This window comes from Cricetulus griseus (assembly GCF_003668045.3).
Source record: "Cricetulus griseus strain 17A/GY chromosome 1 unlocalized genomic scaffold, alternate assembly CriGri-PICRH-1.0 chr1_0, whole genome shotgun sequence".
NCBI classification, from domain to species: domain Eukaryota; kingdom Metazoa; phylum Chordata; class Mammalia; order Rodentia; family Cricetidae; genus Cricetulus; species Cricetulus griseus.
In genome coordinates, this window is record NW_023276806.1 from 192,946,905 (window position 1) to 192,972,617 (window position 25,713).

A 25,713-nucleotide genomic window follows, 5' to 3' on the forward strand; every position below is an offset into this window, starting at 1 on the left:
TTTATCACCCACGGCAGGGGCAGGAAACCTCTCCGTTACTCTGTTACGGTCGCAGTCCATATCTACTGTTTTAGGAACTGCAGTGTACTCTCTGTCAGCCAGCCTCGGGTTGTCCTTGAGCTTTCTTGGTGGGCCACATTGATCAAGGAACACAGCACAAAAAGGAAGATGGCCCTGCTGGGATTTCTCCCACAGACTTTCCACCTGACTTCCCGCTGTGCAGACACCTCAGCCTCGGTTCATATCTTAGGTGCTACAGCAGGGACACTGCAACTGTCCCTACAGCAAAGAGTCACAGAGCGTGGAAGGGCACTAACGCAGGTCACGGGGGCCGCCACGAGGAACATGACAATCCCAGTAGCCAGCTCCAGGGAACCGCAGAGTAGGAAATCATCTAGGTCAGGTGAGACCTGCGGAGCGGAAGGAATGGACGGTCAGAGGACACACTGCAGTTCTCACTGCACCAGGGTCCCCTCCCCTCTGCTCGAGTGCTCCCGAGAGCTCCTGAGAGCCAGAAGCCTATCCCTACCCACTGGACCACAGTTGCAGGCAGCTTCCTTGAACTATGGAAGAGGAGGTTGCTTACTGTGAACAAACCCTGGGGCCTCACTGGTTCTTAGTCTTGTCATCTGTCAATGGGGTGGGGCTGGGGTTGGGGGGGGACGAGATGGAGGTGAGGCCCAAACCAAAGGGCCCATTGGAATCTCTTTGTAACCTTGTACATGCCGAGCTCTTCAAAATGTGACCTTGATGAAGCCCTCCAGTGAGATCAAAGTCTAGACACTGAGTTGAGTGATGTAACTCCATCTGGAAGACGTGATCCATCTGCTCACACTATTGCTTGATGTCAGGGAAGGCTTCTAGAAGAATCTATCCTTCCTCCAGGCTGGGTTCACAGGCTACTACTCTGTAGCTCATGTGCACAGCTCCTGGCAAGAGGGTCTCCTGTGGTTTTCTCAATATCCTGCCATGTCTTGAGATGGGATACCTGCCACACCCATTTGGGACTGTCTCTCCAATATCTCCGGTGTGTTACCTGGTTCTATCAGTGTCTTTAATGCACTAACAGCTCATGGCTGATACACAGGACTATGGTGTACTGGATCCTCCCCCCACCCCCCCACCCCCCGCCCTGTGCTTCCATTTCTATGCCATGCATAGATAACTTGGGGTAGTTCACAGGAAAAGGCACACTTATGAGCAATTGGGTGAATAAGATAGAAAAAGCAAAGCAAACACAGGAGAAAACAAATGTATTTGGAAAAAGGCTTATTGCTGGGGTCAAAGTATTGTCTTGGGATCCTCTTTGTACCAACTTTGCCATGTAGGTGCTGGGAATTGAACCCAGGTCCTCTGGAAAGACAACCAGTGCTCTCAACCACTCAGCCATCTCTCCAGCCCTAAGCTCTCTTTTTAAAAATGTGGTTTCTTACGCAGCATGTTTTTCACATGACTTTTTTGAAACAAGTGCAGCAGTAATTTGTGTAGCTACAGGATGACCTATATGGGTATAAAGACAATTATACAGAATTAGACAATTCTGAGGACCTCAGACTGGCAAATGTCTTTGACATTGGTTCCCACAGTATTTCCCGCCCCTTCACCTTCCAGAGAGTTCCAGAGGTCCTGGAAAGGGTGTGTGTGTGGTGAATTTGCTGGCTGAGGCCACAGAACTGATGTATCACAGCCTGAGAGTTCATTCCCTCATAGGCCGTGCAAGGCACCCCCACACCACACAAGCCTGGGCCTAGGAGTACCTCATGAGTATCCTAGATGCTACATGGAAAATGGAGCCTGGGTCGTCAGTCATGCTGGGAGTGACAGATTGCAAGTGCCCAACATTTCTCTGCTTGTGTTTGCTTCTCTGAATTTCCTACCCAGAATCAGCCAATTAGTCTCTCACAGGCTCTCTCTCGCTCTCTCTCTGTCTCTGTCTCTGTCTCTCTCTCTCTCTCTCTCTCTCTCTCTCTCTCTCTCTCTCTCTCTCTCTCTCTCTCCTACAGTTCCTTTCTCAGCAGCATGCCCCTCACAGACTCTTCCATAACTTCACTAAATCCTCACCAGATGTGCCCAGAGGCCAGCACTTCCTCTGGCAGCGTCTCCTCCAGCTTTGACCCTTGAAGAAGGACAGACTTCTTCCATGTACAACCCAAGGACCAAGAAGTGTCAATATATTGGGACAGAAATGAGATTTCATAAGTTCTCCAAATAGATAAAGGCAGAGATTCAAAAGCGATACACAAAGCAAACCCCACTGTTGGATGACTTTCATAGTCATTCCTTGATACGTTTGTCTGCCTGCTTTTTCAGCTCAACGAATGCCAGCAATGTTCTAGATGTTTATATTTCTGTTTTAAAACCTAATGGTAGAAGATTTATGAACAAATGTTTTATGTGGGGAACTAAATGGTTCTACAGAGCTGTGTTGAGGCTAGCTCAAGAGACGCCGTATCAGGGAATATGAAGCTGGTCCCGGGCTCCCTTCCTCAGTGTGCCACACTGGGCTTTCTTCATCCACAGGGATGCCACTTTCTGCAGGTGGGGTTGTTCTCACCCCTCCCTCCACACCTAATCAAGTTGTCACCCACCATCTCTCACGGATGTCCCTGGAGTGCAGCCCCTGATCTGTTAGGTAGATAACACACAGTGCTCCAGTCCTTGGGATTTTAGAAGCTCGTGAAGATGGTTTCATTTGTTTTAAAATAAGGCAGAAAAGGCTAGGGGTGTAGCTCAGAGTGGACCCAGCACAGAGGAAGCTCTGGGTTTGATCTCTGGTATCGCTGAAAACTCAGATGAAAAATGAATGCACTTTGAGGGCACTTAATACATGGCTCACTTTTCTAGTAAGGTGACCCCACAAGCTGCCACTGTTCAGGGATGTTCCACCTCAGATCACTTGAGTCCTGTGTCCCAGGTGTGTGGTGTCTTCAGCTACAGGGGCTGGGCCCACCCTCAATTCCTGAAAGATTTTTTTTTTTAACTTTAAGGCATACTTCCATCTCCTCTCTGGTAAAGCTGTGTCACTCCCAAGGCTTTGGGTTGACAACACCCCCCCCCCACTTCCTACAGCCCAAGACTTAAGAGTCATTAACATAGGCCCAGCACTCGGGAGGCAGAGGCAGGCGGATCTCTGTGAGTTCGAGGCCAGCCTGGTCTCCAGAGTGAGTGCCAGGATAGGCTCCAAAGCTACACAGAGAAACCCTGTCTCGAAAAACCAAAAAAAAAAAAAAAAAAAAAAAAAAAAAAAGGAGTCATTAACACAGATGCCTAACATAGGGGACAAGGTGACACTGATCTTTTTTCTCCATCTCTGTATTCCTCAGCTGGCTAGCACTGCTGATCCCTGTCCAAGGCCTCTTATGTCTGGAAAGGTGTCCCACCATGCAACCAACATCAGGAAGTTAGCTGTTTTCTCCTGGAGTGCTCACACATGCTCTTTTCTTGTCTCCGTAGAGGGATGACGGTGTGCTCAGCTCCCACACTAAAGGCCAAGCCAAGAACAAGGATGGGCAGCAGAAGGATCCCAGCCGCAGTCACCTGGCCTACGGCATCTTGGACAGCCCACCATGGTATCTCTGCATCTTCTTGGGGATCCAGGTAAGACTACCCACCCAGCGCTGGGTCCCAGGGAGTTCTCTGTCAGCTACACATCTAATTAGTCAAGATCACCATCAGCTGCTGTCATAGCTTCCACAGCCATCCCAGATCTCTCTCTCAGCGTGTGGGGTGGGTGTCGGCTTTTAGAAAAAGACGCTGAAGCTTTCTTAAGTGGCTCACTTGATGGGGGCAGCTCGCTTGTAAAAGGCCTGCTTCAGTTAGGTGAAGAGAAGGCAGAGAGGCACCAGCTAAGTACCTTCCACAGAGGCCGGCCTGTCAACTGTTTCTGTTTCAGCTTTCATGACTGCTACTCTAGGATCAAGAAGTTTGTTTGATAACAGGAAGGAATTAGCACTGATAAGTGGTGTTCACTGTTGCTAGACAGTCCAGTGAAAAAGGAAACTCTGGTGGGGTCTAGGCCTGGAGAATGCTGTGGCTTCTATTGGCCTAGCTGGTGGCAGGCTAAGGAAGCGTGATTAAGATGCTATCAAGTATAGGTGGGGGGGAAGGGGTTTAGCTTAAAAGTTCTATGTTTGCCTAATGTTTGAGGCCCTGTGTTCAGTACCCGGTCTCACCAAAAAGTGTTGTAAAGGGTTAAACTTGTGTTATTTTCCAAGAGACCATGGGAGAAATGGAAATCACCAGAGTGTGCCTTGAAATACTCATGCTTTCTTTTCTGAAAATCCTGTCGCCTTCCTTTAGAGCGGCCAAGCCATCTTTGGTCATCATTGGTTCGTGTAAGCTGTCAGGGAGTTTCAAGTTTTCCCTGCTTCCTGTACACCCCCATCCCCCATCTGTCAAAAGCAGCAGTGCTGGTCATATTGTTTGGATTATTCCAGTACATTCATTGAGGGGGTTAATCTGTGTCTAATCCATTGGTTGACTGGTCCCTTTGAGACAGCTCCATGCAGTGACAGGAGCTGGAGCTGCCACTTAAAGACCTGGAAGTTTAATTCTCACCTGCTACCCCTCCTGATAGCCGCACCTATATGACCAGGTGATGTGGAGCCCTCTATCCCTAGGAGGAGGAGGAGGAGGAGGAGGAGGAGGAGGAGGAGGAGGAGGAGGAGGAGGAGGAGGAGGAAAATGGGGGGGGTAGTTGCATACAAGGGTCCTATTTGTGTGGGACTGGACCAACATCCGGGACACTTGGTATGACTCCAAACAGGACTAACTGAAGCCTTGAGTGAGCAGTTCCCTAGACCCAATCAGACTGACCATTCTGAGGCCAGAATATATGAAACAGTGGCTTATTCCTGAACCGTATTAATTGCCATCTGTCTCTTACTTGTCTGTCTATAATCTACATCCACCCGATTTATCCCCCTGGTAGCTGAGCTTGCATGCCATGACTTCTAACCTGCTCTGAACTCTGGGTCTGGTCTGTCCTGTCAGGTGAGACTCAGTGAGCTCCAAGCTCACACTGGGGTCTCCCTTGCTCACACCCACCATGCTGTGATCTTAAGGCTCCCACTTAGTCCTATCTTATCCCCCTGAGCCTGTGTCCCCATCCTTCTTTCTCAGGGCCACAGTTCCCAGTGCAGCGGCCTCATGCTCACAGCCCAGTCTCTCTGGCTGGGTCTCGGCTTCTTAGGACAGAAGTTCCTAGTACTTGTTGCTGCTCTGGATCTTTGCCTGCCCCTCACTGTCAGTCTCTCGGGGATCAGCGTCAGGGATTTCTCTCCTGGCTGTGGGAGCGAGTCCCTGGGGAGCATGCACTTCTGCCTAGGAGGGTGAAGATGCAGCCGACAGCATCTTTCTTTCTGCTCTGTCCACAGCACTTCCTCACAGCCCTGGGGGGCCTCGTGGCTGTGCCACTCATTCTAGCCAAGGACCTGTGCCTGCAGCATGACCCCCTGACCCAAAGCTACCTCATCAGCACCATTTTCTTTGTCTCTGGCATCTGCACCCTCTTGCAAGTGTTTTTTGGGGTCAGGTAGGTAAAAATGCTCTTCATGGATTTTGGGTTCGACTTGCTATGGCGTCAGTGAGGTCTGCTTGGATGCCGCTGCATTGACAGGAAGCTGCTTGGAGGGAAGAGTAAGTGATGAACCAGGATGCTTGGTTGAAGGTAACAAAATTCCATATTGGCTTAGGGGGAAATGTGTTCTTTGCTTGCTTATAAAATTAAGCTAAGAGAAATGCAGGGGACATGACGAACCAGGGACTCAAATGCTACAGGGCTCTCTCTCTCTCTCTCTCTCTCTCTCTCTCTCTCTCTCTCTCTCTCTCATGTGTTTATGTGCATGTCTAAATGCGTGTTCTGGTACATATGCATATATATACACGTGTGTGTGTGCCTGTGCGTGTGTGTATGCCTGTGTGTGTGTGCCTGTGCATATGTGTGTGTGTGCATGCGTGCATGTGCGTGTGTGTGCCTGTGCGTGTGTATATGCATGTGTGTGTGTGTGCCTGTGCATATGTGTGTGCGTGTGCATGTGTGTGCGTGTGTGCGTGTGTGTGTGTGTGTGTGTGTGTGTGCCTGTGTATGCGTGTGTGTGCCTCTGTGTGTGTGTGTGTGTGTGTGTGTGTGTGTGTGTGTGTGTGTGTGTGTGTGTGCGCGCTATATGCAAGAGTGTGGAGGTCCAAGCCCAACTTCAGGTGTTGTTTCTCAGTAGCCATTATTTTATGTTTCGAGACAGGGTCTCTCAGTGGCCAGAATTCCTCCAAATAGGCTAGTCTGATTGGCCATCAAGCGGCAGGGATCCCTTGTATCTAACCTCCCAGTGCTGGGACTACAAGTGTGCACCCACTGTATCGAGATTCTTTAATGGGGAGGGGGGCAATCCCTCAGTCCTCGCAGTGCTCTCTCTCTCTCTCCCTGCTCAGGCTCCTAATATTTGTAAGGCCCTTGAGAAGAATAAACCAGTGAGGACTCCTCCACCCCATGGGTAGATGTTAGAAAGCTATAAATCAAGCTGGAAAAGTGTGAGCTGAACCATGAACCCATCATCCTATTTAGATTTCTCCTGCTCTGCAGCTCAGTGGGGAACCTGGCAGTGCAGAGGGGCCAGCCTCCAGCCTATAGCTGAAACAGAAACAGTTGACAGGATGGTCCCTGTGGAAGGTATTTAGCTGGCGCCTCTCTGCCTTCTCGGGGCCTCACCTAACTGAAGCAGGCCTTTTACAAGCGAGTTGCCCCCACTCAAGTGAGTCACTTCAGAATGCTTCAGCGTCTTTTTGTACAATGAAATAATTGCTTGGATAATATCCCACACTCTCATTTCTAATATCACAACAATAGAATGAGTGTATTTCAGCTGGTAACAGGAGTTAGCTTAGCTATCTAGCTGTTGTTTAAGCTAATCAGGAGTCAGGGGTGAAGGAATTCAAGGAATTTACACCCCCGGGAAATAAAATTAAGAAATAGATCATGCTGGCATCATTAGGCTATGTGGGAGTAGATAAGCCAAGCTGGGTCCCACCCATGGAAATGGGCTTCCCGCTCAGGTACTAATGAGTAACTGCCCGGGAATCACAGGCTGTGATGATAATGAGTTTAGGAATGAATCAAAGGCCAAGTAGAATTGGTTAACCTGCTGGTCAGTGATAATGCAGTCCTCTTCTACACGAGACACACAAATGCTGATGATGCAGTAAGATTTCCAAAAACAACTCAAACCTAGTTACAAAACGGCAAAAGAGTTCCAAGAGTCCATGCATGCTGCACCAGGCCTGAGAGCTCTGAAGGCCTTTCCCAGTGTGGGGCTGGCAGCTGTAACCCTTGACAACCCTGGCAGCATCGGGGGCATGACTCTGGGGCTCTCCTGTATACTCCCTGACTATCTGCTCACTTCAGAAACTCACTGAGTTTGCAAAATGAGACAAAACCATTCATTTCAAGTCAAAACATTCTGTATCCAGTGTAATCTTGGGGGAGGAAGTAAAAGGTTGTCTGTGTGTAGCTTCAGATTTAGCCCTGCCTCTGGCACTAGCTATATGTAATTGTAACTGGGGGATTTCTTCTGAAGGGCTTTCAGGCAATCTCTCTCTTCCTCTTTCTTTTATCTTGGATGCCACAAATGGAAGAAATGTTCCTGTGCCTGAGTGTTTTCGACTCTTCACGCCTTCATTCCCTAGCAGAATTCCATCTTCCCTGCCTTGACTCAGCTCTGTCCCTGTCCTTGGTTCTGGTCCCCAGCCGTTATGAACAGAACCTGGCAGCCCTAGCAACTGAGCCTCAGCCACCCATACTCAGTAGGTCAACTAGACAGACATGACACTGAAAAAAAAAAAAAAAACAGATAAAGGGTATTTATTCAATGTGACTACACCGAGAAAAGGAAGAGCCTCAGTGACACTATGCCCTTGGGAGCTCTAGCCTGGGGGGGTGGGCTGGCATGAGGTTTAAGTTAAATAAGGCAAGAGGCACAGTAACCAAGCATGCCTGGTCAAGGTGTGGTTCTGCCCGTCACTGACCCATCTTCAGCTTAGCAACAGTCTCTCCTGCAAGGCGGTCTGGTGAAGTGTCAGAGCCATGTGAACTCTCTTTCTGGAAGATTTCTTCCCCTGGCTGGCACCAAGGTATCAGCCCTTTGCTTCTCCCAGCATGAGACTCCGGGCAAATTCCAACTTCTTGGGGTGTACTGATTCAATAGTTTGATATCCCAGGGGAAGAGTACAAGCATCTCTAGAATATCTTCATTCCTGCTATCACCAGACCCCGGGCTGGAGCAGGGGGAGTGCTAACCATATGGGGTAGAAGAGCGAGCCAGTGATTGGTCCTATGGGGAGGCGGCAGGGACTGGCGTGACACAAGGAGAGAGCTGAGTCTGAGCTGGTTAGCATTTGTCTCTTTGGGGATTGAGAGGATACGGAGTCACAGGTAAACCAGGATGACCACAAGTTTATTATACAGTCATGGCTGGCTTCGGGCTCAGTGGAAGTGGAGACAGGAGAATCAGGAGTTCAAAGCTGGCAGTGACCGAATAACAAATGTGAGGTCACCCTAGGCTGGCTACCCGAAACCCTAAAGACTATATGAGAATTATATGAAGATGTTAGCTCAATGCCTGGCACAGAATTTTTTTCCATACAGAAATAAAAGGACAGTGCTATCTATATAATTTTGCATGTTGCCCCTCCATTAAAAGTATTTAAAATGTAACAATGGCAAACAGAAATGCTTCCCTGTTGACATAGTGTTCTTATGTTTCAATAAGCACATCCCTGCGATAGCAATTTCTTTTTCTTTTTTCTTTCTTTCTTTCTTTCTTTCTTTCTTTCTTTCTTTTTTGTTTTTTGTTTTTTTTTTTTTGTTTTTGTTTTTCAAGACAGGGTTTCTCTGTGTAGCTTTGCAGCCTATCCTGGCACTCACTCTGGAGACCAGCCTGGCCTCAAACTCACAGAGATCCGCCTGCCTCTGCCTCCCGAGTGCTGGGATTAAAGGTGTGCACCACCAACACCCGGCTCAATAGCAATTTCTAAAAGCTGGTCACTCAGTGTTCCATAGAATAAATATATTCTTATCTGTTCAACCAGTTCCTATTGAATTGTTTCAAGTTTGCCATCATTGTTACAGTGGCCAGTGTAATTGATGATTAGGAGAGGTAAACATTTATTTAAACACAGAAGAAACAACTCCAAGTATTCTGGAAGCTATTTGTGGGTGGTATCAATGGCATGCCCTGTGTACTAACAAGGCTTATCTAGTTTTTAGATAGAAGGAATATGGAAACAGAAGATGGATGGCTATTTCTGAGTTGTAGAGTTATGGTGATTTAAATTCATTCTTCATATTTCTCCTTTACTTGTCATCTACTTGCCTTTGAAGTATATGTGGTATTTTATGACCAGGAAAAATTATAACCATTTGTATTTTTTTTCAAGACAGGGTTTCTCTATGTAGCTTTGTAGACCAGGCTGGCCTTAAACTCACAGAGATCTGCCTGCCTCTGCCTGCCAAGTGCTGGGATTAAAGGCTGGCACAATGAACTTAGTCGTTCATTTTTGCAATATTGTTTCAAGAGCTATTTTTCCCCTCTGAGTGCAATCTTTTTCAGTCATACTCTTTTTGATTTATGATTTCTAAGTTATTTTAGGTATAAGTGGGAATGCTTTCTTTTCTTTTCTTTCCTTTTAAGAAAGGGGGCTTGAGGGCCTGGAGAGATGGCTCAGAGGTTAAGAGTGCCGACTGCTCTTCCAGAGGTCCTGAGTTCAATTCCCAGCAACCACATGGTGGCTCACAATCATCCATTATGAGATCTGGTGCCCTCTTCTGGTGTGCAGATATACACAGAAGCATAATGTTGTATACATAATAAATAAATAAAATCTTTAAAAAAAAAAAAAAAGAAAGGGGGCTTGATAAAAAGCCAGGGATGCCCTTGAACTTCTGAGGAGTAATATTTTAAAGCTTTTTGAAAGTTACTTTTATTTGCCTCTTTTTCCTTTGTATTCTCTTGGTTGCTGCTGATCCTTGTGTATCATGTTTAGAGCTACTGTTTTAAGAGGTTGACCAGAAGTTCTGAGCCTGAAGTGGGTATCGCCTTCCCTATAGCCCAACCCAACTGCAAGGGCCATAGTTCCAGCTGTTGATAACTAGGTGCCGCGGTGGGCTGTGGAAGTCTCATCCTCAGCATCTCTGCACTTTTCACCCATGCTGCTTTAATGTTCAGAGAGAAGATTTCACAGTCTCTTACCTGGGGGGACAGGAGCTGGCCACTGGACTCTGAGTGGGACTGTTAGCAGGAGGAGTTGGTGTGCCATGTGTGCACACCCATCAGAGGCCTGGGTCACGATGGCCTCCCCCATATCCAGTTCTAGCCGCCCAGGGTCCCTGTGCTTTCTCTTTCCATTCAGTAGACCTCAAATTTTCTGCCAACACATCCGTTGTCACAGTTCCACGTTTATCCCCACATCGAAGACGGTTTCCTGATCCTTCTCGGAATAGTACCGTCCGCTTCCTGTATGGGATCTGTCTCCCAGGGGCTGGCAGTTTGCCTGTTACTGCTCATCATCTGCGTCCCAGGTGCCAAACTTCAGTGCAACTGCTTCCCTACTCCATTCTCTTTATCCTTGGGACTCACGCCCCTACAATATGTTTTAGTGTCAGTTTAGTGCTTTTAAGAGGGGGCAGTTTTATTCATAAATCAATGTTTTCCTTAATTTTTAATCAGACATTTAATTTACATATAGTGCCTAAATATATATATTGAGAATAATTAAATTTTTTGTCCCTATTAGTTAGCACAACTATTTTGTGTATCTTTAATTTTCAACAAAGAAAAATTTGTACTTTGTGTTTTATACTAAAGGTTTTATGTTTCTAGGATTAAAAAATGATCCCTTTCCCCCTAAATACCAATTTTCTCAGCATTATTTGTTGAATAATCATCCATCTCTCATAGAGAATATGATGCTGTGTGCCTTAGACTAAGCTCTTTTTGATCGCAATGATGAAATACATTTTGTTTCATTTCTTTAAAATAAACACACATTTTCATGTTTTCTGCTTGCCTGTGCTATATATATATATAATATATATAGTGAAATTATATAAAATGGGTAAAAATAGACAATCAAAATTGTACTGGTCAAGTGACAACCACATCTTACATTTCATGCCATAATCTTCCCAGTTTTTAATAAACACATTGCTTTTAATGGCTCCATTATCCATTCATACTAATTTTTAATTTACATTTTAGTTATATATTTAGCTGCAGTGAATGTGTAGATATCAAGAGGATAATCTGTGGTAGTCAGTTCTTTCCTTCTGTCGTGTGGGTCCCAGGGATCCAACTCAACTTCTCAGGCTTGACAACCCTTAAATTCTTAATATCCTAAGAATTCTTTCTGAGCTTCCAAACTTTTCCAGGAGTCTTTTATATCTTCAACAGAATCTCACTGTTTCTCTCCCTCTGACAACAGTCTGAAGTATGGACACAACCAAAGTCCATTTTGGTTTGCCAATGAGTTTTATTGAGGTTACTTACAGGAATGTGGTAGAGGGGTTACTTACAGGAGCAGAAATGACTCAAAGACAGGTGCATCACCAAAGCCCAACCCAGCATGGGTGACAGATCACAAAGCAGGGAACCTGAACACACTGCACAGCCCGCTAGAGTGTCCTTTCTGGGTGCCTCCGTTACTCTAAACCTCCTCCTGGCAACTCAGCTGGTTTCTGCTTCTTGGAGGCAGCTGTTTTGGTCTCAGAGTCTTGGCTCTTTTCTCCTCTGAGTCTTCTTGGCAGCTGGGCTCTGCTTACTCGACAGGGAGGGCCCTAGTGGATCTCGTCAGTTTCAGGGAGTTCTTGAATCGGTATTTTTTTAGTTGTTTATCTTTCTGAGTAAGGAGCTCCCCAGTAGGATGGAATGTTGTTATTTCAGAGGCGACTGTTACACAACACTGAGGGAAAAATGAAATGAGATTTATTTGCTCATCACCAAGACGGTCATCGTGATGTAGTGTATCTCTATCCTTAGGGTTGTTCTTAGATGGGAATCTGCACATTTGGGGAGACACCAGGGGATGCTGTTGTAGTCATTTCATGGAGCTGCATCAATGTCCATCACTTCACAGATCCAAAGAGCTAGGAAGCCTGGAGCATATTACACAGCCTGCAGGCAGCTCAGCAGGCTGGAGAGCATCCTTCCAGCGACTCAGTCAGTCTGAGGTTCTTCCAAGCAGTTCAGCTGGTCTTTGTTTCTTTTAGGTAATTCAGTGTGTCTCTGCTTCTTCCGAAGATGGGCTTCCAAACGTCTTCTTTGTAGCTTGGCTTGTCTGAGCATGATTCTCAGCAGTCTTCACTCTTTATGTGCACTTGGGAAGGGGGGTCCTAGTGGATCCGATCAGTTTCAGGGACTTCCTGAAGCTATTTTCAATTGTCCTAATGAGCATCCTTGAAGTAGTTCACCTCCTCTTAGAACATACTGTTGTTTCACTCCCCTGTAAACATCCTTTCTTACGTCTCCCTCCAGGATAGAAGGCTTTAATTTCAGAAGGAGCTACATAATTGTGTGTGTGTGTGTGTGTGTGTGTGTGTGTGTGTGAGAGAGAGAGAGAGAGAGAGAGAGAATCCAATTTTTACACATCTGCTGGAACACAGACTTGATTGGGTATGTTTTCTTCATTATGCTTTCCTTTAAAACTATTTCTACAGTATTCAAGCTTTTTTCCCCATTATTCCAGATTAATTTTCAAAGCATTTTACTGAATAAAATAACAAACATCTTGGAATTTTGGTAGCATTTGCATTACATAAATAGATTAACTGGAGGTATCTAGTCACTTTGTAATGTTGAATTTTTCTTTTAAGGAAGATGATATATATATGATATATATACATATATATGTCTGATGAGACATGTATAAATATGTATAATAATATATATAATATATATTATATATGTCTCATTTATGAAAATTATTTTCCACTGGAGTTTTGTTTTTTTGTTTGTTTGTTTGTTTGTTTGTTTTCCGAGACAGGGTTTCTCTGTGGCTTTGGAGCCTGTCCTGGAAATTGCTCTTGTAGACCAGGCTGGTCTTGAACTCACAGAGATCCACCTGCCTCTGCCTCCCGAGTGCTGGGATTAAAGGCATGAGCCACCAATGCCCGGCTTCCACTGGAGTTTAATTTTTAAAAATTATCCCAAAGTCATTTAGGAGTGTGTCCTCTTCTATATTTTATGAGTATCCACACTGCTTCACTTGCTTCACACAGAAAATTCTCCAGCTCTTCAGGCCATGGAAACATTTCCATTCTTGCTGTAAGATTCTGCACAGGCCAGTGAGGCAGGGTTTTCTGTTCACTTGTCACCAACTGGGTGAGATTCACTGAGTCAGAGCGCGCGATCGAGCGAGCATATGACAGAGCAGCCTTTGCTCCTCCTATCTGGCACACTTGGTACCCACAGTTAAACTTTTCTTCCCACTTTCAGTTTCGGATTCGGAAAGTCCCTGAGCAGCCCTGTTTGGGATGCTTTGCTTGTGTTCTGCTGGCTTCCCAGCCGGAAGCTGGCAGTCTCCTGTGCCAACTGTTATGTGTCACTGCACTTTAAGTCCCTGAATTCATAGTTCCTTGGACAGTGTGATTCGATGAAAGACCCCCGTTATTTTTACATTCCTTGGGGGAGGTGCAGCGTATATCATGGCCCTGAGGACAGCACTCATGGATCAGTTGTTAGCCTCCACTGTGTGGGTCCCGGGGGTGTAACTCAGGTCACCAGGCTTGACAACAGGGCCCTTACTTGCTGTGACGTTCTGCTGGCCTGAGGTCTCCCCTTCTTTATCATAGACAGCTTCCAGGACTCTCATCTCCTATCAAGTGACTGAATGGCTCACAATTCCAAAAGTCTTAACAGGACCCCTTCCCTTTGTCTCATGAGTTGAGACTTTCAATTCTGAAGAATATGGCCTGGGTGGACCCTGGGCTGCTGCATCAGCATCATCTGGAATCTTTATCATGACCCCTTGGATCCTCCCACAGATGTCCTGGAAGGTCGTGACCTCTTGGGGCTCCGGAGGTTTTAACAGAACTGCCTGTAATAGCCATAATAGTGATAGGAAATCAGGAGAGGCTGGCACAGGGGACAGGGAGGGAGCCAGTGAAGATGATGGCCTCTTGGCCTATGTCTCATGGGAGTGTTTCATCTTGGACTTAGGATAGATGGTTGATGAGGTCACCTGTGAAGTTCTGGTTTAGAGGGAAAAGCACACACACATCAGATGACCAGGGACCATCCTTATCAATGATGTTATCACACCTGAACTTTGGTTTCGTCTCAGAATGCTGCCCAAAGTTTTTGTATTTTTCTGCATTCCTTGGGTACACCAACAAAATGTGGAAGAGACATATTTGACTCACTCTCCAGGTTATCCCACGAGCAGCCAGTCTCCTTCATTATCCCTGACTTTGCCAACTTCTTTGAGCTGGGCAGAGCCTGCCCTCCCTGTCATCACAAATACTTGCCTGTGTTTCATTTCCTCATGCCTCCTCTCTCTGGAAGGGACACAAGGAGAAACCACTGGGAACAACGTGGAAAAGGAGATGACCCCAGGTCTACGTGAGTCACTGTAGGGGAGGTGGGGGTGCAGCCTGAACACTAGATAGAGCCAGGCCCTGGGCCCACCCAAAGCATGATTTGTTCTCTTCCATGTGAACATCAGAGCTATGATAATGCATGTACATATGCTGTAGGATCTACAGACACATGCTTTTCCATGCACCACTTGAAGGGAGTCTACATGTTAGTCATGCCGTATAGAAGAGCAAGCTTAAGTACAGAGAGATGAAGTGATTCAGTTGTTTTCTGCTGAATCTTGTTTGCTAAGTGTCACAGTCTGCTCCAGCTGTCATGGCAAAATACCATACAATGAGCAATTCAACACTTATCAGCATGGAACCCAAAGGGAACATCCTTGAGCAAATGATCAACCATCCAGGAATGTGGGTTTTGTTTGCTCAGAATAATACTCTAATGTGAAACAGTTTCATGAAGATTTTATAGTTACACAACACAAGGAAGTTGTAAGTCAGGTTGTTTTCAAAAGCTCCAGTGGAAACATGAGGTAGGAGGGTGAAGAGAGGCGAGGAAGTCTCTGCTGTGACTTTAGAGCCTTTCTAATGGCATTCTTGGCCTTTGGATTGGTGACAACTGCTGCTCTGATAAGTTGATACATTCCCCAAAGTTTTACCTGTCAGCACAAGGATGTTGGGTGAGACACAAGGTGGTTACTATGGTAATCTAAAGATAGCACAAGATAACTTCTAGAGAACATACTATCTATCTCATGTCCATACCCTCCACCACCAGGAAGGTTTCAATTTTATTATTATTGTTGATTGGGGAATATGTGTGGAGCGTCATCTCTCCTTCCCCGTTTCTGTGAGTTCCTGGGATCAAACTCGGTTGTCAGGCTTGCAGCATTGGGTAGCCAGTGCCTTTTCCTGCTGAGCCATCTCCCCGTCCCTGACAACCAGGAAGTTTGAACCAGTCAATGAGTCATAGAGCATCTTTACCATGTATGGCTTTCCCACCCCTGGACACTTCAGTCTACCCAATAGAACTGTGCTTTTCTGATGTTTCTGGGCTGGACATCTGAGATCAGGGTGCATGCATGCTTCGGCTCCAGTGAGATCCCTCTTCTGGCTTCCAGATGGCATCTTTCCTGCTGGGTCCCCAGTAGTGGAGAAAGCTCTCATCTTGTTTCTTCTCATAAATATACTAGTCCTCTCTTGGGAAGCGTCGTCTGAATGACTTCTTTTAAACCCAATTCCTTCCCAGAGGCATCATCTATTAATAAATACCATAAGATTGAGTCTAAGGATGAAATAAATTTACATTAGGCAGAGTACCAACGTTTGGTCTATGCACTAAGTCATATTAGCTTCCACAGAAATAAGTAGTTGGGAAATGAAGAGAATGCTCACAGACCTTGCATCTTGGGAGCAACCTACCGTGTGGCCTATCTTCTAAGAGAAAGACTTGTTGGTCAAGGACTTCCGGGATCCTCAGTGACTGGAAGATCTCCATTGTATCAGTCTCCTGTAGGCACGACTTCCAACCTTGCTGCTGTAGCTCCCTTGGGTGAATCCCGAAGTCATTGTAACTAATTGTCTTTAGCCCTTTGCCTCATGTCTGCCTGCCATCAGTAAGTGCCGGGACTTATTTGTGATTCTTCCTCTCAAGGAGATGAGGGTCTCAAAAGAGGAGTCTGGGGTTGGAGAGATGACTCGGCAGTTAAGAATGAATACTGTTTTTGCAGAGATCCTGAGTTCAGTTCCCAGCATGTCAGTCAAGTCACTGTTGCCTGTAACTCCAGTTCTAGGACACCTGACAACCTTTTCTGGCCTCCATGGGTGCTGTGCTCATGTACTCACACGGGCACACATGGACTCTCACGGGCACACATGGACTCTCACGGACACACATGGACTCACACGGGCACACTTGGACTCACACAGGCACTCATGTACTCACACGGGCACTCATGGACTCACAAGGGCACACGGACTTACAAGGGCACTCATGGACTCACACGGGCACACATGGACTCTCACGGGCACACATGGACTCTCACGGGCACACATGGACTCTCACGGGCACACATGGACTCACAAGGGCACACATGGACTCTCACAGGCACACATGGACTCTCACGGGCACACATGGACTCACAAGGGCACACATGGACTCACACGGGCTCACATGGACTCACACGGGCACTCATGGACTCACACGGGCACACATGGACTCACAAGGGCACACATGGACTCACACGGGCACACATGGACTCACACGGCCACTCATGGACTCACAAGGGCACTCATGGACTCACAAGGGCACTCATGGACTCACAAGGGCACACATGGACTCACAAGGGCACACATGTATTCTCACGGGCACACATACATACACACATTTTTTTAAAAAAGGAAATCAAATGTATGAGTAGATAATTGCAGGCTTGGTTGTAAGCATAACACTGTGATACTTTGAGGAACGTTGTAGCAAGAGAAAGTCTCAGTTGGCTTTGCTTGGAACACAGAGGATGTGGCCCTTGAAGAAGAGTAGGGGCTGGGAATGTAACTCAGCGGGTAAAGTGTTTGCATAGCGTTCTGGGAGCCCTGGGTTCAATCCCTAGGTGCACACCTGTAACTCTTTAACACTTCAGAAGTAGAGGCAGGCAGGGATCAGTAGTTCAAGGTCATCCTCAGCTACATGAATTTCAGGTTAGAATGAGGAAGAGCCCCTGAGAACTGAAGCACATATATATTCATGTCTCTAGCATGGTAGATACTGTGGTGAGCCCTGTGTTCATGCCTCTGGCATGGTGGATACCATGGTGAGCCCTGTGTTCATGCCTCTGGCATGGTGGATACCATGGTGAGCCCTGTGTTCATGCCTCTGGCATGGTGGATACCATGGTGAGCCCTGTGTTCATGCCTCTGGCATGGTGGATACCATGGTGAGCCCTGTGTTATTGCCTCTGGCATGGTGGATACCAGGGTGAGTATGGCAGGATACTTGCAAACCTGTATCATCTTAGCTTCCTGTATTCCAAAGGAACTAGGGAACAGAAATTGATAGAGGAAATTTAATTTATTTATAGTTTGGGCAACCCAGGGAGAGGGTTTCCTCCCCGCCATGCAAAGATTAGAACATATGTTCATTTAGCCGTGAGACAGGTTAACTAGCCTTTTGAGGGGTGGAAGCTAAGCTTCTATTATCTGTTACAGAGACAAGTTTTTATTCAAATTCAGGTAAGGAAAGAATGGGATCTTAAATATCCTCCATTCTTTAAAATATTTATTTTTGGGCTGGAAAGATGGCTCAGTGGTTAAGGGCACTGGCTGTTCTTGGAGAGGACCTGGGTTCACTTCCCAGCACCCACATGGCGGTCACAACTGTCTGTAACTCCAGTTCCAGGGGACCTGATGCCCTCACACAGAGAGAAACCTATCAGAAGTTAGTCCACAAACAGCAGCACTGCCCTCAGAGTAAATGGACAGACACTATATGCAGTGTGAGCCACCCTACCTGCATATCCTCTGTAAGAACAGCAGGCACCTGTCACCACTGAACTATCTTTTCAGCCCAGAAGACACTTTTTTAGAAATGAAAATAAAGGCCAGAAAAATGTTTCAGTGGGTAAAGGCACTTACCCACCTGTCGCCCCCTGACACCCACCAAGCCTGAAGACCTGAGTTTGATCTCCAGGACCCACATGGTAGAAGGAGAGAGTTTACTTAGACAGTTGTTACCTGGTCACCACACACATGGGTGCATACAAACAAATGTAAGAAAATAAATTCACCATCCTGAGGCAAGAATCGTTAGAGTTGGATTTTGGCAATAACAGAATTCTATAATGAATTTATAAGTAGTAAAAATGGCCATAAAATCACACGGACAAAGGCACGTCTTCAATGGCATAATGAAATGCCCAATGGATATTTGTGAAAGCTTTATTGAACACCTATAAAATTAGAAGAAACCAACACCACTTTTAAAGTGTCTGCAGGTTATTAGCCGTGGCAGTTTCTGCACTGGAGGGACTCCTGCTCTCCTGGGTCCTGGTGATAATGACATGGTCAGGACCCAGGGACCCACTCCCATGGTGGGTTGTTTGTAAGTGTAATTAGAGTATTTGTAGGGATCAGAGGGGGCAAATTCTTGTGAATCGTCACTCTGTGGGGCCAGGGACACACACACACAGAAATAGCAGCAAGAGTAGAGCAGGCTCCTCTCGCTCTGAAACCTGCAGTGGACACTTGGAACTGCACTTAATATTGAACCCTGTAGTGCTGTGTTCTTTCCTATACATGTGTACCAGTGGTGGAGTTTGCTTTATAAATAGACACAGTAGGTGATTAACATGCTGTCCAATACTAAAACAGAATTATGACAATAATTATAATACCTTATCATGGCAATGAACTCCTTTTTGAAAGACTTGAGATAAATAGTAATGCTTTCAGAGGACACGTGACCGTGTGTAATTAAGACTGTGGAAAACAAAACCATGGATAAGGGTGGATGACTGTACAAGCGGGTGTTGCCTCTCCATCACAGCTCTGACCCTTAAGCCTGCCACATGGCCAGTCCTCAGTAAGCAGTTGATGAATGAATCAGACGTGTGGAATAGTGACCTTGTGTCGTGTACTCAGTGCTTACCCTCCCCGCAACAATGTGCGCCATGCTGTCCCCTTTCTGTCCCGATGCTCGGCTTTAGGGTTCTAAAGTGAAGACAGTCATACACCTGCATTCACGTGAAACACCCTCCATGTGTTTCAACCCTCTCTGTACCATACCACCTATTTTCCTTTGGAACTTCTTGGCTGGATTTCTTTTATTCTAAACTTTAGCTGCATGTTGGCCCTGCCCAAAGAAGAAGAGCTATAGTGGGTCTGTTTGCTTTGCAAGAGTAAAGAAACCGAGTTTGAGTTCCAGAACCCACATAAACAACAATAAAAAGCAGCTGCAGTGATCCAGAGCCAAGAAGACAGAGACAGGTAGATAGTGCCTAAGGAACTACACTCTGGCTAGCGGTCTGGCCTCCACATACACAGACATGTATGCACCCCCACATCTGTGCCCGTCCCCACAAAAGTGCCCAGATTCAGCGGGTTACAGTGACAGCTGCATTCAAGTTAGGGGAGCCCTCTGGGCCCCCAAATCCTAATGTCCAGAGATTCTGAAGCGGAAGTTAACCCTGGCCTGTGAGTGAACAAGGTGGCAGAGGCCCCTTACTGCATGGCTTCTGTGTAAGCTGGGTAAGCACTGCTAGATGTCAGAGGGAAGAGAAGCTTTCCAGGAGTCAGCCGGGTTTGGAGACGACACCTCAACCCTGTTGTGATAAGGAACCCAAGGGCAGGGGCCTAAGGGTGCCCTTGGTTCATAGGAACACAAGGGGATCCAGCAAACCCGGTTTTGAGGCTGCACAACTCTCGCCTGTGTGGAAATAAGTTGCTGGGGACGTGAGATGGAGAACTGCGTGGTGTGAACTCTGCTGGGGTCGGCGGAGATGCACTGGACCTAGGGTGGAGGGTGGTAGCTTCCTGTGTTCTCCGAATCCCATGCTGGTTTCACACAGTGCTTCAGAGCCTGGTCCCTCCTCCTGGTATCACACCTGGCCCCTCCTCCTGGTATCACACCTGGCCCCTCCTCCTGGTATCACACCTGGTCCCCTCCTCGTGGTATCACACCTGGCCCCTCCTCCTGATATCACACCTGGTCCCTTCCTCCTGGTATCACACCTGGTCCCTCTTCCTGATATCACACCTGGTCCCTTCCTCCTGGTATCACACCTGGTCCCTCTTCCTGGTATCACACCTGGTCCCCTCCTCGTGGTATCACACCTGGTCCCCTCCTCGTGGTATCACACCTGGTCCCCTCCTCGTGGTATCACACCTGGTCCCCTCCTCCTGGTATCACACCTGGTCCCTCCTCCTGCTATCACACCTGGCCCCTCCTCCTGCTATCACACCTGGTCCCTTCCTCCTGGTCCCTCTTCCTGGTATCACACCTGGCCCCTCCTCCTGATATCACACCTGGCCCCTCCTCCTGATATCACACCTGTTCCCCTCCTCCTGGTATCACACCTGGCCCCTCCTCCTGGTATCACACCTGGCCCCTCCTCCAGGTATCACACCTGGTCCCCTCCTCCTGGTATCACACCTGGCCCCTCCTCCTGGTATCACACCTGGCCCCTCCTCCTGGTATCACACCTGGTCCCCTCCGAGTGTCTTCTCTGCCCACAGCTGCTACTTGTCCAACGTTGCACGGGCTTCACGACCTCTCCTTGGAACTCAGAAGAGCTCCTTGCAACTAAAGGAGCAGGGGCTGTGTGTTACCACTGAGCTAGGAGTTGGGCTCAAAAGGCCCTTTGGGGCTTGCAACATGACTTTGTGACAGGACCTTGGTGGTAACTCCATCCTTCCCCTCCTTCAGGCTGCCGATTCTCCAAGGAGGGACCTTTGCTTTTGTGGCACCCTCTCTGGCCATGCTCTCTCTCCCTGCCTGGAAATGTCCAGAGTGGACTCTCAATGCCAGCCTGGTGAACACCAGCTCTCCTGAATTCATTGAAGAGTGGCAGAAGAGGATCCGAGAGGTAACAGGGTGGTGGGGGGGAGCGGGCTGCTGAGTCTTGCTCAACAGTCATCATCCAACTCCCTGTAGGAAAGATGTTTTACTTAATCCACTGACATGGATAAGTCAGACAATAGTCCTGTTCTCAGGAAGCTGGCAGTCCAGCTGGGCACACACACCTGTGTGTGTGTGTGTGTGTGTGTGTGTGTGTGTGTGTGTGTGTGTGTAGATGGTGGGAGGGAGCGAGAGAAACACTCCAGTAAGCAAATGAAAAGAGAGCAGAGTGATGGGCAGGAGAGAATCTGGAACTGCCTGGATGGAGAGCATGGCGACAGAACACAGGTCTTCTTGAGAACACTGGGCATGCTCCCAGGAGGCAGCATCCCAGTGACATTCCTATTTTCTTTGCTGAATCGACTATTTATTTTTGTGTTTGCGACACGCAGGGAGCTCTAAAGCAGGAGTCAGCAAAATGTGAGTCTCGGACCAAATCCCATCTATGGCCTGATATACGTACAGACATGCATGTATGTTTGTATCTATGTTTGCCTTCATGTTTATATCCATACCACATGTGTGCAGTGAGCCTTAGGCCAGGAGAGGGCCTCAGATCCCTGGAACTGGAGTTAAAGGTGGTTGTAGATGCTGGGAACCAAACCTGGGTCCTCTACAAGAGCAGCGAGTGTTCCTAACCATTGAGCCACCTCTCCATCCTCAGTGGCCCATTCTTCTAGTGCCATGGGCTAAGAATGACTTTTCTATTTCAAAAAGGTTGACTGAAAAAAAAAATATGAGACAGAGACCACACATGGCACTCACGATCTAAACATTTTCTTCTTGGCCAGACTCCTAGTGTACAACACAGGGCCTAGGACGGGGTTCTGGTGGCCCAGGGCTAAGGTGGCCTGTCCATTTCCCTGGCAGCACAGTGAATCACAAAGCCAGTTCTGCTACAGCACCAGCCCCTTCTGCTGGCCCAGGTAGTCCAGAGTGCTGGATGACAGAGTAAGGTGTTTTGTGCCCACCTCTCTGCAGCCGTTGATCAGTGCTTGGTTGTTTAATTTACTCTTGGGATGGGATGGATCTCCCGTGTCTACTGAGCATCTGCTCCAGTGGTGGAAGACAGAGGTGGTCAGCAGGCTGACTGCACAGCACAGGTGCAGGCACAGATGAAAACATCCGCAGGAAAAGCTGACACACGGAGATGGAAGGTTCTGTCAAAGAAAAGGGAACAGATCCTGTTTCTTTCTGTCTCGAAAAACAACAAAACAAAACAAAACAAAACAAAACAAAACAAAACAAAAAAAGAAGTGGTTGCAGGGAAACTAGAGAGAGAACCATGGGATCCGGTTGAAACACAAGAGCCTACATGGTATTTTCATATGTAAGCCACAACAGCAATGTGTGCACACTGAAAAGGTTAACGGTAAATTTGGAATGATGAATAGAGGGGATTGAGATGCACCATAGTTGGTTCACTTTCGAATTCACCACAACCTGGATGTGATCCTCCGCAGCCCATAAACCAGATGTAATGCCAGCACTCTGGAGGTGGGGCCAGGAGAATCACAAGGTCAAAGTCATCCTTAACGACATAGTGAACTCAAGGTTAGCCTGGACCATGTGAGTTCCTGTCTCAAAGTAACATATAATATTTTTAAAGAGAAGAGATACCATCTGCACTGTTAAAGCAAAAAGGGAGAAACAGACTCACTCAATCCAGTAGATCAGGCAGCACAGAACCAAATCCAGCCCGTTAGTTAATTAATTGTCCAACAGCCCATGAGCTGAGTGGTTTTAGAAACATAGGAAGAGGAGGAGTAAGATACCCGGAGACATCAAATTACATGAAATTCCATTTTCTTTGCCTGGAAATGAAATTCTGAGGGAACTCAGAAAAGCAAAGGCGCAAGATGCTGAGTACCCTGCTGCTCTGGTGGCTGGTCTTCCTCCCCACTATGACTGCAGTCCACAAGTCGCTGTGAAACCTAGCTCTTGAAAGTGGCACTTAAATGGAAATGCCAGGCCACCGCTTCCTCCCCTTACATTCCATTGGGTTCCGGTTTGGCCTCTGCACAGCCTGGGAAAGCACACCCCAAGGTGTGATCAGGCTGGCCAATGGCCTGGTCCCCACTGAGGCCCACGCCTTCCCTCCAGTTGCAGGGTGCTGTCATGGTGGCTTCCTGTGTCCAGATGCTGGTGGGTTTCTCGGGCCTCATTGGCTTTCTCATGCGATACATCGGCCCCTTGACCATCGCTCCAACCATTGCCCTGGTGGCCCTGCCTCTCTTTGAGTCTGCCGGCAATGACGCTGGGATCCACTGGGGGATTTCTGCCCTGTAAGTAGCCTCTGAGAAAGGTAGACCATCTCATCGCCCCGTTTGGTGGAAGATTACCCCCCAGACAACTTGGGGAATCCAGGATATTGGCACACTCTCAATGCTTATACATACTTCCGTGGGCATCATCATTGATACTTAGAATTTATTATGACTGTTAGATATTTTAATCTTATCGATTCTCACAGAACCAGTTTATCACAGCAGTGTATAAGCACAGGTAGTGTTTATGAAAACTTGACTCTCTGGTCCCTTGCCAGCTAGGATGTCATCGAGCTGAAAAGGGTACAAAGAGTGGCCCCAGCTCACAAGGGTGTCAGTCAAGGAGAGAAGACTGAGATCCAAGAACCTGCAATTCTGGGAGACGGCCATGAATCAAGAGGGTGCTGTGTGTGTGCTGGGCTGGGGGTTTATGGGGAGGTGGTGACCGCCAAGGAGGCTCAATACAGGGGGAACGATGCCTCCAGCATTTACCCTGGAGCTTAGGAGTGGCATTCTCACTCACTGAGCCCATTGTGGTCTGAGGGAGGCGTGAGGGCAGCAGATGTGCAGAAGTGCCGGAGAGGCATCTCTGACTGTGCCTCAGTGGCTCTAATGGCTGGCTTGATCCTGCTGCCAGCGGCTCATTTCATCTCCCAAGAGGGCTTGACCCCTCTTCAGGGATGGCAGGACTCTGCCTGTACTGCCTACAGGGACCCAGTAAGGCTTCAGATGCCACTGTGTGTGTGTGTGTGTGTGTGTGTGTGTGTGTGTGTGTGTGTGTGTGTGTGTGTGTGTGTGGTGTGGGTGCTTTGAGACCGAGTGTGCCAGGTTATTGAACCTCCCACTGACAAGCGGAATGGCTCAGCTTCCTGGCCCGTTCCTAGAGCCTGGAATGGGCACCCTGCCCCCACGAGGAAGAATCCAGCCCACAAGTAGGCGTGGTCATTTGTTTCTGTTTCAGGACCATCTTTCTCATCGTGCTCTTTTCTCAGTACCTCAAGAACGTCATGGTGCCTGTGCCCGTTTATGGAAGAGAGAAGAAGTGCCACATCTCCAAATTCAACCTGTTCCAGGTCTTCCCTGTAAGAGCTGCCCCTAGCTCTCTTTTCACTCTTGGTTGGCTCACATAGGACAACCTCCCTATGCCTGGCTAACTCCAAAACCAATGCTCTCTCACCTCTGGAGAGCTCTTCCTAGGAGGCTGAGGGGTGTGTGTGTGTGTGTGTGTGTGTGTGTGTGTGTGTGTGTGTGTGTGTGTGTCGCCTCCTAGTGGTTGGTGGCATACCATCTCAGGTCCCTACTCTGAGCACCTGTAGGGGACAGCCAGCCAGCCTTAGCTCCTGGCTGTCCCCATAGCCAAGTACTGGGAGTGACAGGCTCACCTCTAGTGACACATGGGTATCTCCTTTTCCAGAGCTTGCACACAGGTTTCTCTCTGGCTCCCAGAAGCAACAGCCTCCTATTGCACCGTTCCTCTTCAGTCAACAGTCTCCCAAACGGGAGCAGCCACTAAGTGTTCTGGGATTCCCCCACATTCTGGGCTCTGTGAGAGGAGTGGGTCTAATTCTACGGCACATGGTGTGAGAGCCAGATTGTGACCCTTTTGCCACAGGCGTTGCCCAATGTGGATATTTCTGTCCCACTCTGCCCAAGGTCTCTTTCCATAGTGAATTTTCTGCCTCTCTTTCCAGCTTGTGTTAATTTACCCATGGACAGCAGATTCCTGTTGTCAGTGGGAGGCTCAGTAACCTGGCACACCCCGGTCTCAGGGCACCCACACCGCACGCACACACACACACACACACACACACACACACACACACACACACAGAGAGAGAGAAGAGAGAAGAAGGGGTGAGGCTGGCAGAATGTGACAGGCAGCTCTCTCTTCTGCAGGTGCTGCTGGCCCTCTGCCTTTCATGGCTCTTCTGCTTCGTTCTCACTGTCACCAACACCCTCCCCAAGTCCCCCACAGCATATGGATATTTGGCCCGCACAGACACCAAAGGGAGCGTGCTGAGCCAGGCCCCTTGGTTTCGCTTCCCTTACCCAGGTGAGGAGGAATGGGTGTCCTTATTGTTTGGGACACACGTTTCCTGGGACTGTCTGGGACTCAGGATACTGGATGGAGGGTTGCAAAGGGTTGGGGAGGGACTGGAGGGACTGGAGGGACTGTCAGGGGAGATGGGCTCCGGGGACACCGTGTCTGGCCCCTGAGAGAAGGGTGAGGAGGGAGTCTCTAGATTGCTCTAAGTGGACAC

At 47.8% G+C, this 25,713-nt stretch overlaps 1 protein-coding gene across 1 annotated transcript in view; it reads left to right on the plus strand.

Moving 5' to 3' along the window:
- The first annotated feature begins 3,460 nt into the window (after positions 1 to 3,460).
- Positions 3,461 to 25,713, plus strand: part of LOC100762656 (solute carrier family 23 member 1-like) — a 31,098-nt gene continuing 8,845 nt past the window's right edge. The window contains exons 1-6 of the mRNA XM_035452029.1: positions 3,461 to 3,597; positions 5,376 to 5,533; positions 20,994 to 21,153; positions 23,289 to 23,470; positions 24,414 to 24,534; positions 25,349 to 25,505. Coding sequence (XP_035307920.1) covers positions 21,046 to 21,153; positions 23,289 to 23,470; positions 24,414 to 24,534; positions 25,349 to 25,505 — 568 coding nt within the window. The 5' untranslated portion in view covers positions 3,461 to 3,597; positions 5,376 to 5,533; positions 20,994 to 21,045. The remainder of the gene's footprint in view (positions 3,598 to 5,375; positions 5,534 to 20,993; positions 21,154 to 23,288; positions 23,471 to 24,413; positions 24,535 to 25,348; positions 25,506 to 25,713) is intronic.